Raw genomic sequence first — 15898 nt, forward strand, 5'->3', positions numbered from 1 at the left:
AGACAATGGGGGCAGTGCTCCATTACCACCCTTAACACTGGGTGGCCTGGCCCTTACTGACAGAATCCTTAAGAAGTTCTTCTCATTTAGTACACTTCTCATTTAGTACACTAAAGCTCATTCCGGTTTTCAGAGGCAATGAGGCCATCTCATCGCCCTTCTTTCTGGAATGACTCCAATTTGGAGCCAAACACCCGTAAGGGCATGTGAGAGGGCCTAATCATGACCCACACTTTGGGAAACCCTGCTGCATTTGCTAAACCAGAAGTTTCCAAACTGTGGGTTGGGACCCATCAGTGGGTTGCGAGCTGATTTTTGTTGGGTCTCAAAGTTTTTGAAACATTTTTTTAACAAAACTTTGCAAGTACCCTTGCCCAGTTTGCATAAAAAAATTCATTAGCTGGAATGCTAACTTGTGGCAATATGAGGTAATCTTCCTACCCCCAAATTAAAATGTCATATTTTCCTATTTTCTCTAGTAATTGGCATGCCATAGATCACTTGTGGCAGCAACTGCTACCCTGCACATGCCCAATCACGTCTGATCTTAGAAGCTAAGCAGGGTCAGGCCTGGTTAGTACTTGGAAGGGAGACCGCCTGGTAATACCGGATGCTATAGACTTATACCATAGTCTTTTGAGACTGAAGGTTGCCAACCAGATCACCTGTGAACACAGTTTCAGCCTTTTGTCTGACCTGGAAGTCCCTAACTGCAGGTCTTGCTCCCCAGGTCAGCTTTCTGACCTGGAAACCTGGAGAACCCTGGAATGATTAAAGGTTTGGGGGGACAGTCTTTGAACTCCATTTCTAGGGAATGTCTATCAAATGTCTACACACATATACTATACGAAAGGTCTCTAGCAGCCTCAGGAGCCCAAGACCCTGATTATTATTAATTAAATAATTTATTAATTGTTATCAGTTTTATTTATTATTATTTCTTTCTAGATCTCTCTTTTTTGGGGGAGGGGGGTTAGTGGGTCGCGATAGATCATCATTTTAAAAGGTGGGTCCCAGTGCTAAAAAGTTTGGGAAGTACTGAACTAAGCTACGAACATATGCAATATTTTTGTTTTGGTCTTTTTTTATTGCTACTGTTACTGGATTTTAATTGTTCTTGCTGATTCCTGTATTGCCTTTTATTGCCGTATTGCGTGTGTGTTTTTAATTGTTTTGTTTTTTGTCTTTTACCTCTATTGTGGTAAGCCACCTTGGGCATCCCAATAGTGGGAGGAAAGAAGCAGTTGAAATATTTTAAATAAATAAATATGCTAGTCATACTACTATGGGGCTGAAAAGCACTTGGGCTATAAGATCCAAAGCTCTGCACTGTAGCACTATCTTTCAAATACAAAATTATAAATTATGAAACTGAAATCTTTCATAACATTCTTCAGAATAAAATTGTATTAACTGTTTTCTTTGGTCAGTTGGTTGAGGGAGGTAATTCACCTGGTAAAACAACTTATCCAGAAACTTTTTGGGAGAAAGATGAAAGGTTTGCCACCATCAAAACAGGATGTAACACAATTATAATGGGAAGGGGCCATTATTCATTGGTCAAGGACATGCATAGCATACTGAAGAAGGTGCTATGTTCAATCTTGGGTGTCTCTAACAGGATCTTGGGCAGCAGGACTAGGAAAGGTTCCTGCCAGATAGTTGTTTTCAACCCAGACATTACTGGGTTAAATGTATCTGTGATCTGACTCTATAATGTTGCTGCTTATATCTTCTAATTATGTATTCTATGTATTCTATTTATTCTTCTATGTATTCTAATGTTATTCATTGTGCCTTTTAACAATCTCCTCTTGTATTACTTGCAACACGTGGTATTTGCTTGATATTTTTCCAAAAATATATATATTTCATTGTGGGAAAAAGGTTATTCATTTGAACCAAATGGAACTTTTCTTATTTGCAGATGAATGGATATTTCCTGACAAGGAGTGTTCTCATCTGGATTCCAGCAATCGGTCACCAATGACTTGTGAGGTGCCTTATGACTTTTTAACCTCCGCATTGAGTGGTGACCAAGTGAGTGAAAGCAAACAAGCAGCAGAAGATCCACATGAGGATATTTTTACCTTTTCTTCAAAACCTAGATTAGCGCCTCATGGGAAACCCCTAAACCTGTCATCCGAAGGCTGTAGCTTTTCAGCAGATTTAAAAGAAGAGATCAGCGGGGTGTGGCGAGGAGCTCAAATGGAAGATGATTTTTATGGAAGTGAAAGCAATGAAGATGTGAGTAACTACTACGATAGGAATAGCTTGCTATTGCCATTGTTGCTTTGCATTTTATGTACTAAAATAATTGTGTATTGCCTGTCCAGGAAGACAGCTGGGAGGAGTGTCACTGTGATTGTTTCAGGGGATCTCAAATAACACAGGGAAAATGAGAACTACTGAGCAATGCATCACGCCCTTATCTTTGTTCGGTGGGGCATTGTAAGACTTGGGGAAGCCCAAAAGCGGGTCATGCAGTAAGCAAATAGGTCACAGTTACTTCCCAGCAACTTACACTCAGATGCATGTTGTCTCTGAACCTGTGGGTAGCATATGGCACTCATGAATACTAGCTATTGATAAGACATGTTTTTATGAATGGCTTAATTCCCTTTTAAAGCCATGTCAGCTAGTGACAGTCACCATATCTTGCGGCTTTGAATTTCATAAATTAATGAGGGTCTGTGTGAAGTTCTTCTTTTTGTCTGTTCTCAATCTCCAGCTAATCAGCTTAATTGAATGACCCTGATTTTTAGTGTTATCCACTTTCTCTACACTATTCATAATTTTATAAACCTCTAATGTCCCCTCTTAGTTGCATTTTATCTAAACTGAACGGATGGAAATGTGTTGGCTTTTCTTCATAGGCCCCTGTTTGGGTTGTGCTTTTCTGCTCCTTTCCCAGCTCCCCACCCTCTTGTCAAAGTGAAAAGGAATCTTCAAGGGGTGAGTGTAGTGATCACACTTTAGGTGCAGTTAATTTATTAGGTAGAATTGATTTAGGTGAAACAGTGCAGTCTATTTATGCTTGTTTTTGTTCCCTAAAATAACATCAAGCTAGCAAAGCAATCTAAATGATCTGTATAAACATGTACACTTTTTGTTACGTAAGTGGCCATTGAGTTTGAGTATAATGGAACATTGGTAAAGATGGCAGTACACCACAATCTTATTCTATTTTGCTGATGATTCTCCTACTCTTGGATCTTGTTCTTTTCTGTACTTCTTTTGATGTTATTTTTGACTCACTTTGATGTCATTTTCCTAGTATTGAACAGGGACTTCTCTGACTGGCCTCATGTCCATCCCATTCGCTAGCTGGCTCTCACCCAGCTCCATATCTTCTTACAGGGGCTTCACACCTAGGCAAGGTTTCTTGTATGTCAGCATCCCAATATTAAAAATCCCAGTCTTTAGTTCTGACTATTTCTCATCAAGCAAAGCAAGTTATTCGTTCATGTTGTTTTGAGTCTCTCTGGTCTCTGTTATCTCTCCAAAGACACACAGTATTCTGTGCTATTCCCCAGGTTTGGTCTTCTAAAAGCCAGTACTGTATAAGAAATTTTCACTCATTCCACACTCATACATGTCAGAAGATATCTAAGGACTCAGTCCTATCCAACTTTCTAGCACTGATGCAGCTATGTCAATGGGGTGTACGCTATATACTGCAGTGGGGAAGCAATCACAGAGGCCTGCTCAAAGTAAGGGAATGGTTGTTTCCTTACCTTGGGGCTGCATTATGGCTGCATCATGTGTGTTGGCAACCTTCAGTCTCGAAAGACTATGGTATCACACTCTGAATGGTGGTTCTGGAACAGCGTCTAGTATGGCTGAACGGAAGCAGCCCCTGGCGTCACGCTCTACGCCAATCAAGCGAAGACTTATAACCGGTAAACTGCTGCTTCCCGTGTTGTGCCGACGCCGTATGGCAAAGTTGGAGTGTCCTCTCCAGTGTGCGAAGCCTGGGTAAAGAAGGTATGGAGGATAGGCTGTTACCCATGCAGCAAATCCCCCCTCTCCACGTCGCTGGAATGGTCCAATGGAAAGGCAGAAGCCAATACAGTTGGTTCTAGCGGCGTCGCAGGAGTTGCCAGAGCATGACTGTGTACAGCCACAAACTGCCTCAGGGACTCCGGCTCCTGATTTTGCCTCGAGGTTGACTCCTGAAGCCTTTTCCATAACTGGATGTATCAATACATCCAGTATTACATACATAACTGTATGTATGTATTACATACATAACTGGCTGCATCAATGCTGGCAAGTTGGATAGGACTGGGCCCTAATTCCTGCATTAAGGCAACAGTAATGTAATAATGGATTAAACAGTTCATCCCTTAACTGAGGCAACAGAAGGTAGTACAGTGATTGATCCATACAATCCTAATAATAAGAACATAAGAAGAGCTCTGCTGGATCAGGCCAAAGGCCCATCTAGTCCAGCTTCCTGTATCTCACAGTGGCCCACCAAATGCCCCAGGGAGAACACAAGACAACAAACAACACTCAAGATAATAGTATACTTATGTATACAGGTGCAGCCTATTTATCCACGAATTTTTTATCTACGGATTTGTCTCAGTGCGAATGGGGTGGGGGAACCGAAAGTCACACATAGCTTTGCCCTGCACTGGCATCTTGCTCCATTTCCAGGCAGCCCAAAACACTGCAGAAAGGCTCTGCCTCACCCAGGCAGGGAAATAGCCCTGGAGCCCTGGAAGAGGTTCCCCTTGCAAAGGAACCGTAACACTCCTGGAGCCCCTGAGCCAGCAAAGAGGCTGAAGAGGGGAAGGGGGGGCCGAAAATCTCTGTAGCCAGAATACGTGCAGCAAGGTGTAGCGCTCTCTCTCACTCACTCACTCACTCACAATCACACAGGGGCAGGTGTGGTAGCAACAGAGGGGATTGCCTTAAAAAACCTAGAAAGTGTTTGCCAAATCCCCCCCCCCATTGAGATGGTGCAGGCAATCACCGACACAAGCAACCCAACCCCCCCCCCCATGGTGCAGGCTATCACCAACACAAGCAAGGCTTCCCACCAAGCAAAGCATGAGATATAGCCTACAATCCTCTTCACACTTTCTTGGGAGTAAGCCCCATTGACTGGAATGGGGCTTACTTCTGAGTAGAAAGATCAACATCCCAACTGTGAAAAGAAGCCAGGCAGCTGGCAACGGGAAGGGCTGAGTACGAAGGGGGAGGCAGGAGGGGGAGGAGAGGGGATTGATTTAAAAAAAACCCAGGGAGTGTTTGCCAATTCCCCCCCATTGAGATGGTGCAGGCAGTCAACAACACAAGCAAGCCTTCCCACCAAGCAAAGCATGAGATATAGCCTACAATCCTCTCCCCACTTTCCTGGGAGTAAGCCCCATTGACTACAATGGGGCTTTCTTCTGAGTAGAAACGCATAGGGCTGGACTCTTAAAAGCTCAGGAGGACAGCTGGCAATGGGGAGGGCTGAGTATGGAGTGGAGCAGAGGGGAGGGGATTGATAACGGTTGCCTTAGTTTCCTTCCATCCGGAAGTGTCAGGCTGCAGTGTATTTGCGTAACTCTATGGAATTTAGCACAATGCGTTTTTTGTTAATTGCACCGAGGCATGGAACGGAACTAACACGGATAAATAGGCTCCACCTGTATATAATTTCAAAAAAACAAAACCAAGCCATCATACTGTTCAGTAGAGAAGCTCTACACAAAAGAGTCTTGGCTTAGATGAACTCTACACAAAAGAGTCTTATGCACAGAAGTGCATAAAAAAATAATAATTCCATCTTCTGCCAAATGCATTTTGAGAAGCTTTTATACATTCTACATACAGGTGGGGCTTCCGTATTTGTGGATCCAGTATCCGCAGTTCTGGCTCAATGCAGGTCCCCCGGACTCACATTGAGCCAGACTTGGGGACCCACCTACACCTCCAAAGGTGACCGGAGGGCTGTCTGAAGCCCACAAAGGCTGTGTGCTTCGGTCCACAATCTCTGCAGGCTTCACAATGTCCCAAAGTGGCTTTTTTTGCCCCTCCAGGCCTTTGCAGGCAAATACATGTGGCCTCTGCAGGTTTCAAAAAGCCCTCCAGAGAGGACTGGAGCACAGCACCAGTCCCCTTCAGAGGGCATGAGGGGCCGAAAAATCACAGATTTGCTTATTAGCAATTTTCAGTATCTGCCGGGTGCACTGCGGATACCGAGGCCCCACCTGTATATATGTATTATGTCGACACAAGACAACTAGTTTGGGCACAAGATCATCTGTTATGGTTCAAAAATGTGTGCACTGTTGTTGTCTTGGCCTCTGCATTCATTAGATGAAAATACATAGCTCATGGCCTTGCCAGTTAAATGAACTACTGTGCAGCATGCATCATACACGTATCATATGTCTTAGGCTTAATTTTGTAGGGGAATGCGTGTAGTGTAATTTAATAATAGGCCTAATCCTTCTGGATAGGTACACCCTTTTCTTGAACGGCCCCTCCATTTCAGTACTCTCTGTTCAAAAAGTTGCACAACTCTCATTTAACAACAAAAAAACTAAAATTATGAACAGTACAGGATTCTTAACAATGATGGCTTGGGCAGAGAAGCTTGTGATGCATTTTCTACAGCTTTGCATATATTAAATACTTTTGTACCTTTGTGGTTTGCTTCTTGTTTGTTTGCTTGTCAATTGGAACAGGTTTTTTTCCCCAGCCCGTTAATGAAAGCTATAATTTCACGTAAGTCATGCCTTCTGTTTTAGGTTTGGATTATATTTTCCAGATAGAATTGAACAGTGCAATAACGTGAAGAATTTGATTTGTTTGTTCATAGTGGATGTGGACAATAACAAATGTGGTTTTCAAAAGATGCCAGTAGCACAGTCTTTCATTCCTTTAAAAACATGGGTGGCACCTGCATAAGTGTGATTAGGGGTTTTTAATCTTTGGCAATATGAAAAATATTGAACTCTAAGATGACTGAATAACAACCAGTAACTTAACTGAAAACATCAGCTGCTGCTATAATGATAGAAAAAAAAATCAGCAGATTGCCGTGTCAATCAACCATTGCATCAAGTTGTGATAGTAACTGCTAAGTGTTTCTGCCTTTATTAACTTTCCAGGCTCTTTCCTTTTTAATTATGGAAAGCATTTCTTATCATTTGAATTTCTTTCCACTGAGTTAGAGGTACAACAAAGTTATATTACAGCCAGAAAGATTAATCTCCCCCCCCCCCAAAAAAAAATATAGCTTCATTTCCCTGAGGAAATAGCATTATGATTGCTAAATATATCCAATAAGAACACTCTTAGTTGTTGTCTTAATTTTTTTTCACCTTAGACCTGTCAGGTTTCATTATTCTGACTATGATTTCAGAATTTCAGGGTTAAGCTAAGTAAAGCTGACACAATGAAACCTGAACAATCTTGGTCATCTCTTCCATATGGTGTCTATTTTAGAACTCCTGACCAGTGCAACACATTTTCTCTATCTCAGTTATGCTTCTGAAAGATAAGCCTCATTGCTGATTAGGAAAAAAGCATTAAGGACTAGATTATGAAGAATATGTTTCTCTCTGTAACAATACACTGCTTTTTCCTATTTGAACATTTAACTCTGGAGTTTCTTTCCCACTTCAGTATAAGCCTGGATGGATCTCCTTTGTGGATTTTTCCATAGAAATTTAAAAAAAACAAACCAGTTCTACACTTAAAATCAGTTGCCAAAACTCATTTTTAATCTTATCAACAATAACATAAGGCCAAAGAAAATATTACCAGAATGAACCAAGTACTGGAGAATCCATGTTTATAATGGTTTCCTGCCAGTTCTGAAGGTATCTGCTGTGACGATCTTCAGCTTGTTTTTGTCTTTTTTTCTTTAAGTAAGTTGTCAGACTTCTAGGTTTCAGCATCTAAAAATGTGCAAAGTCATTCTAATCCAGTGATTTTTTTTTCTGTGCATACAGCATTACCAGCATGCACATGGATCTCCCCTGCCTGCAGCCATTTCCTCATTCATCTTGAGGCAGTTCCTCCATTAAAATGGCTGCACCAGTCCATGTTTAGAGGAACCCCTTGAGTGTGTGGCCATGCACAGTGGTTCTAGACCAGGGCAATTGTTTATTGAATGTTCAGAAACAAATAGCAGCTTCAGACAGTAGAAAGCAGAACAATATAAGTGCATTGTCATGTCTAAAACAGATCTTTCATGTGTCTTTTGGAAGGGACGTTGTTCCTGCCCATTGAGCAGGATACAAAAGGCACTGTGGAGGAAAAGGAAGCTCAGAGTACGTATAATTTCTGCTTCTTCTGCATTGGTGTTCATTGTACTTCAACTTCAACTTCCTGCACCAACAGAACCAAATCATTTCACAAATCTACCTCTGCTGCTGTTGTCCCTCCCTCCCCCCCCCCCCCAGGGAAGGAGGAGTAAGATAACAAAAGGTGATTATTGCAGTTTTTATATACCGCTTTTCAACAAAGATCACAAAGTGGTTTACAGAGAATAGCTAATAGCTCCCTGTCCCAAAAGGGCTCACAATCTAAAAAGATGCAAAGAACACCAGCAGGCAGTCACTAGAAAAGACACTGCTGAAGTGAGGCGGGCCAGCTGCTCCCCCCCCCTGCTAAAAAGAGGAGAACCCACTTGAAAAAGTGCTTCTTACCCAGTTAGCAGGGGTAATACTTTGTAACTGTGTTGTTAAAAGGTCCCAAACAAGCAATGTCATCTCTTGCTACACCAGAGGCATAGACTGTAGAACCACAGATCCAGTCAGCTATACTGCACGTCATGCTCAATTGTAACATTACCGCTTATGCATACAGCTTTTTCTAATTAAAATAGCTCTGACCAGATTACTTTTAGATGGCTAAAAGTCCAAATAACCCATTTTACATCTCTCTGTATATAACATCTTTTCCCAGTGATGCAAAGATTCATTTGTTAGGACAGGTGGTGCCTCAGTACCCATGGGAGTCTGTTCTCAGACCCACCATCTGGGGGCCCCAGATACCAAAAATCATGGATAATCCAATCCATGATCTTTGGCCCCTTAAGCCTTCCAAAAGGGACTTGCTTTATTCCCCTCCAGAGGGCTTTCTGAAGCCCCCAGAGGCCGTGCACAGCCACCCGTGACCTCTGCAGGCTTCAGAATGTCCTTTTTGGCCAAAAAAAGCAACTTCCGGTTTTCTGAGGGAAACCAGATTTGACATTTTTATGCCATATAAGGCATTTTGATGCCTAAGGAAGACCTCCAGGTGGTCTGGTACTCTCCGGAAGGCTTTCGTAAGTCCACAGAAGCCATACCCATCTGTGTTGAGCCAGGCTTGGCCCCACCTGAGCCCTCTAGAGGCGACCAGAGCTGCGCTCCGGTCACCTCTGGAGGGCTTTCTGAAACCTGCAGAGGCCGCATGTGTCCGTGTCCAGACTTGACCCCACCTGACATGCTCCAGACTTGGCCCCACCTGATGCGCAAGGCCTCTGTGAGCTTCAGAAAGCCCTCCAGAGGCGATTGGAGCTGTGCTCCAGAGGGCACTGTGCTCCAGAGGGGCCACGTCTGACTCGACGTGGGTCTGAAGGATTGGTTACACGATCTGCGAATTCAGAGGCACCCTCTGTAGTGGCTATATTAGGATGACCACAGTTTAGAGTGCTGGACTGACAAGAAAGATCAAATGGTGTTCTCATGATGCCACATACGTAGTGGGATATCCTGTCACAATGGTGGTTGTTATTGTTGTGACTCCCATGCTGAATGTTGTTAGGGCTCGAGCCTTCAGTAGTTCTTGAATCGACAGTCACAGGTTGATGAAAAGGGGGATTCAGTTCATGTACAATTGCCCAAAGTGAGGAAAGCCAATTATACGGCCATTTGAAATACCACTTCAGTAGGCTAGAATCAAGGGATACTTCTTGAGTCCTGTAAAAGTTTCTGGATCAAACTTGTTCACTCATCCCCATAATTAGAAGACTGTAGTTTTTTTTCTGGCTGCCTTTGCTTCATCCCATCCACAGGAATCTGAACTGACCATTCTGCTGGCAAGTTATCCCATTTGGCCTGCATCTTAATTGCACCCCCATTTGAACCTACAGAGCTTCTCCTCTCGTGACTCTGAGCAGCACTGCAACCTAATTCCACAAAGTGCTGCACGCTCCTTTTCTCATTCACATTTAAATGAAGAAGACTGTGCGATCTTCACAAAGCATGTTAACTCTGCCTTCTCAACATTAATGTTTTGGATATAAAAAGACCAGGTCCCATCTGCTCCAAAGTGGGTAGCTCTCAAGAATGATCTTTTTAAAATTACAACTCAGCAAGTGCAATCAGGTTTCTGTATCCAGAAATTATTGTCCAAATACCCATCTGCATGTTCTTTCAAGGAATGTGGTACAGCAATATGAGAGCCATCTCCTTGGGGAAATCAGTCTCTTCAGTGTACATATGCCATGCTACAGTTAATCAGACATACTTTATTGAAGTTCTTGGCACTGTTGCGTGATTGAATAGTTTAAAAAATATATTCTAAGAACTGGAGTGACAGAAATTGAAATGTATGTTGGTGTGTGCAGTGTGGAGACATCAGGTAAAGGTCAGTTAAAACATAATATGTCAATGGTTGGTTGGGTTTTAAAAAAAAAATTCTACCAAATTATGTTAATCTAATTCAGAGTATTAGTTTACAACATGAGGTTTAAAACTGAGTGGTATATACAGTGCTGGGTTATAATAGTGTAGAAAACAGAGGTCTGTATCTTAATGAAATCACTACCGAGTAGAATGAAGAAATATTTGCTACTCCCCATGATGAAAGTATCTCAGGCGCAGAGATGTGAAAGCTAGAGGAGGGAGGGGCAGCTAAGAAAACAGCAGCATTTTCAAAGGCTGATATTGGAAAATTTGAGGAAGATGGCAGGGAGTGAGACATAAAGTATTCTGAAACAATGCAGTTGTGTCATTTGTGTTACAGGAATGTTTTATTTCTGACCCGTTTTCCCCCTAGAAAAATGAGGGCCAAAGGAAATGTGGCAGAGCCATCATTCACATGTTTGTCTTGTCGATGTATAAAACAGGATTTTCCATGGACAAGAGAGAAGATTCAGATGTTTCCCCAAAACAGAGGGGAGCAACCGTCAGATATAGGGAAATGATTGCTTTTAACAAATAAACAAATTGAACAATTTACAGTCCAGTCCGAACCAGCACTGGAATGGGGAGGCCAGCTGGCCTGCCCCATATCCAACAAGAGGATATGTTGGATGTGGCTCAGCCTGGGACAAGGGGAATTCCTTCCCCTTACCCCGGGTAATACTGTAGCAGCCCCAATGGAGCCCCAATGGAGCTATACCTAAAGAGGTGGCGCAGTTCCAAGCAGTCCAGAGCTGATCTGGACTGCCCAGGACCAGGGTTAGGATCGGCACAGGTGCTGAATCCTGGCCCCATCACCCGCTCACCAGCGGCATGTCCTCCCACCACCCCAAAGCATCTAATTTCTGCCCTCCGCCCACTCCCCCCAAGACCCCCATGCCTGCCTGATTCAGCCGACACAGCCTTACCTGTCCACCAGAGCTTTGGCCCTCACGTTGGCCTTCAGAGGCTGGCACGTGTGCTTTATGGTGACCGTGGTGGGCTGGCACAAGGGACTTGCATCAGCCTAATACGAGATTGGGATTGCACCCTTAAACAATTCAAATCTCAACAGACAAGAATGAAAACTGGAAATGGAAGAACCCCAAGGGTATAATGTTCATGGGAAGGGTGTTAGAAATCACAGTGGGAAAGTGGAGAGAATCAGCATGGTTTAGATCTAAAAGTTTACTTCTCTAATGCGAGAAATCCTTGTGACAGAGGAACTGGTGCTTGAAGTAACATTTTACTTTGCTTTCTTTCCTCTGCTCCAGGATGATAGCTACAATGAATTTGTGCAAGAGGCTCAAAACCTTCAGGCCAGCCACTTTCTATCAGGATCCCCAGAACCAGTAACATCGAAAGACATTCATCTGAAAAGGGCATCAAGGAGTTCTGAACAACCAGCAAACAAAGGATATGCAAAGCAGAGCAGTGAGGAAGCCTTGTCTCCAAGGAAGGAAGAATCTGTTGTCGGGACGGGAAAAGCAGAGAACTTCCAAAACAGCATCTTGCCTACCTGCTGCTTGTCACCACCAGGAAACACACCTGAGTCTTGTAAGAAAGGGCCTGACAAGTCAAAGGGGAGATCCACCAGTCAGTTAAGAACTTCCATAAGCAGAAAATCTCTCAAAGAAATCCCACAAGACAGTTCAAATCTGACAGTCCAGACTCTGGTAAGTATTCTGGAAGGTGGGGAAAATGGTACAGTTTTCTCTGTACTTGTTTGAGTAAGGGGAACACTGTAGGTTCTGCATCCCTGCAGGACCACTTTGCATCAATTGAGAGTTCATTTTTGAAACCATGAAATGGGTCAACAGCGATACAGACGAGTTCTGAAAGGTCAAATAAATCGGTGGCCAATAATACTATCACAAAAGCTCTAACAACATTTTACCAGAGACAGTTGTTATTTTCTGGTAGTTGTCACTAGTAAAACATTGCACTTCCTCTGTCCCTGTATTTGCTTTTAAGGGATGTCTTTTTTTTTTAAACTGTTGTTGGTGGCATGCCTAGTTGATTAGGTTTAACCTGGGGGTGGGGCATACTTCTTGGCTGTAGTGTAGAAACATGCACACAAGTCCCCAAATGCTGGTGAACAGCTTCCCTTTTGCCTTGCCCCCCTTTTACCATCGCCACTTATCCAGATAGTAAATGATGCTGAATGTGATTGAGTTGAAGTTATTCTTTAATAAGATCCTGTTTATAACATTAAACAGTTCTAAGGCACAATCCTAACTGGCAATGCAGCCTCTGTTGTATCCAGTGGGGGAGTCTTGGCTGCTGAAGGTCTGGTATGGGTCAACTCGAACCTTCACCAGCAATATTGCTGGTGCAAGTCTACATTGATCCATAAAGGCAGATCAGGCCGAGGAAGGGGGTTAGGATTCAGTGGATATCGCCGAAACCTTCCGAGGCTCAATCCACCCACCCCATTCTGTCCCACCCCTTCCCGCCTTAAGAACATAAGAACAGCCCCACTGGCTCAGGCCATAGGCCCATCTCGTCCAGCTTCCTGTATCTCACAGCGGCCCACCAAATGCCCCAGGGAGCACACCAGATAACAAGAGACCTCATCCTGGTGCCCTCCCTTGCATCTGGCATTCTGACATAACCCATTGCTAAAATCAGGAGGTTGCGCATACACATCATGGCTTGTATCCCATAATGGATTTTTCCTCCAGAAACTTGTCCAATCCCCTTTTAAAGGCGTCTAGGCTAGACGCCAGCACCACATCCTGTGGCAAGGAGTTCCACAGACCGACCACACGCTGAGTAAAGAAATATTTTCTTTTGTCTGTCCTAACCCGCACAACACTCAATTTTAGTGGATGTCCCCTGGTTCTGGTATTATGTGAGAGTGTAAAGAGCATCTCCCTATCCACTCTGTCAATCCCCTGCATAATTTTGTATGTCTCAATCATGTCCCCCCTCAGGCATCTCTTTTCTAGGCTGAAGAGGCCCAAACACCATAGCCTTTCCTCGTAAGGAAGGTGCCCCAGCCCGGTAATCATCTTAGTTGCTCTCTTTTGCACCTTTTCCATTTCCACTATGTCTTTTTTGAGATGCGGCGACCAGAACAGGACACAATACTCCAGGTGTGGCCTTACCATAGATTTGTACAACGGCATTATAATACTAACCGTTTTGTTCTCAATACCCTTCCTAATGATCCCAAGCATAGAATTGGCCTTCTTCACTGCCGCCGCACATTGGGTCGACACTTTCATCGACCTGTCCACTACCACCCCAAGATCTCTCTCCTGATCTGTCACAGACAGCTCAGAACCCATCAGCCTATATGTGAAGTTTTGATTTTTTGCCCCAATGTGCATGACTTTACACTTACTGACACTGAAGCGCATCTGCCATTTTGCTGCCCATTCTGCCAGTCTGGAGAGATCCTTCTGGAGCTCCTCACAATCACTTCTGGTCTTCACCACTCGGAAAAGTTTGGTGTCGTCTGCAAACTTAGCCACTTCGCTGCTCAACCCTGTCTCCAGGCCATTTATGAAGAGGTTGAAAAGCACCGGTCCCAGGACAGATCCTTGGGGCACACCGCTTTTCACCTCTCTCCATTGTGAAAATTGCCCATTGACACCCACTCTCTGCTTCCTGGCCTCCAACCAGTTCTCAATCCATGAGAGGACCTGTCCTCTAATTCCCTGACTGTGGAGTTTTTTCAGTAGCCTTTGGTGAGGGACCATGTCAAACGCCTTCTGAAAGTCCAGATATATAATGTTCACGGGTTCTCCCAAATCCACATGCCTGTTGACCTTTTCAAAGAATTCTATAAGGTTTGTGAGGCAAGACTTACCCTTACAGAAGCCATGCTGACTCTCCCTCAGCAAGGCCTGTTGATCTATGTGTTTTGAGATCCTATTTTTGATGAGGCATTCCACCATCTTTGATGAGGCATTCCACCATCTTACCCGGTATGGATGTTAGGCTGACCGGCCTATAGTTTCCCGGGTCCCCCCTCTTTCCCTTTTTAAAAATAGGTGTGACATTTGCTATCCTCCAATCTTCTGGCACCGTGGCCGTTTTGAGGTACAAGTTGCATACCTTATTCAAGAGATCTGCAACTTCATTCTTCAATTCCTTAATAACTCTAGGGTGGATGCCATCAGGGCCCGGTGACTTATTGATCTTTAATTTATCAATGAGGTCTGAAACATCTTCTCTTTTAACCTCTATCTGACTTCTCCTTGGTCAGAAGGGGCCGTTCGGACAGCGGTATCTTCCCGAGGTATTCTGCCGTGAAGACAGATGCAAAGAACTCATTTAATTTCTCTGCCATCTCTAAGTCTCCTTTTGTCTCCCCTTTCCCTCCCTCACCATCCAGAGGGCCAACCGCTTCTCTGGCGGGTTTCCTGCTTCTAACATATTTGAAGAAGTTTTTATTATTCCCCTTAATGTTGCTGGCCATGCGTTCCTCATAGTCTCTCTTGGCCTCCCGTATCACCTTCTTACATTTCTTTTGCCACAGTTTATGTTCCTTTTTATTCTCCTCATTAGGGAAAGACTTCCATTTACGGAAGGAAGCTTCCTTGCCCTTCACAGCCTCTCTAACTTGGCTGGTTAGCCATGCGGGCACCCTCCTGGATTTAGTGGAACCCTTCTTTCTTTGTGGTATACACCTCTGCTGGGCCTCTATTACTGTTGTTTTAAGCAGCCTCCATGCACTCTGGAGAGATTGGACTCTTTTTACCCTCCCTTTCAACCTCCTTCTAACCAGCCTCCTCATTTGGGGGAAGTCCGCCCGTCAGAAGTCAAGGGTTTTTGTTAGAGATTTGCCTGGTATTCTTCCCCCAACGTGCATGTCAAAACGGATCGCAGCATGATCACTGTTCCCCAATGGCTCAGTAACATTGACATCTCTAACCAGGTCCTGCATACCGCACAATATTAAATCCAGAGTCACCTGTCCTCTGGTGGGCTCTGTGACTAGCTGCTCTAAGCCACAGTCGTTTAGCACGTCAAGAAATCCGGTTTCCTTATCGTGACCAGAACACAAATTGACCCAGTCAATATGAGGATAATTGAAGTCCCCCATGATTACAACCCTGTCCCTCCTTGTCACCTCCCTGATCTGTTTCCTCATTTCAAGGTCCCCATCCGATTTCTGGTCTGGAGGACGATAGCACGCCCCCAGTATTACATCGCTGCACAAGCCTGGTAATTTAACCCACAGAGATTCTACAGTGGAGTCGGACCCACCTTCAGTCTCTACTTTGCTGGATTCTATCCCTTCCTTAACATAAAGGGCCACCCCACCT

General features: G+C 43.9%; 1 protein-coding gene across 1 annotated transcript in view; it reads left to right on the forward strand.

Moving 5' to 3' along the window:
• CFAP20DC (CFAP20 domain containing) overlaps window positions 1-15898 on the forward strand; it is a 191339-nt gene that overhangs the window by 105319 nt on the left and 70122 nt on the right. The window contains exons 10-11 of the mRNA XM_066617348.1: window positions 1928-2247; window positions 11894-12295. Coding sequence (XP_066473445.1) covers window positions 1928-2247; window positions 11894-12295 — 722 coding nt within the window. The remainder of the gene's footprint in view (window positions 1-1927; window positions 2248-11893; window positions 12296-15898) is intronic.

Source organism: Tiliqua scincoides, chromosome 2 (genome assembly GCF_035046505.1).
Source record: "Tiliqua scincoides isolate rTilSci1 chromosome 2, rTilSci1.hap2, whole genome shotgun sequence".
In the NCBI taxonomy this organism is placed as follows: domain Eukaryota; kingdom Metazoa; phylum Chordata; class Lepidosauria; order Squamata; family Scincidae; genus Tiliqua; species Tiliqua scincoides.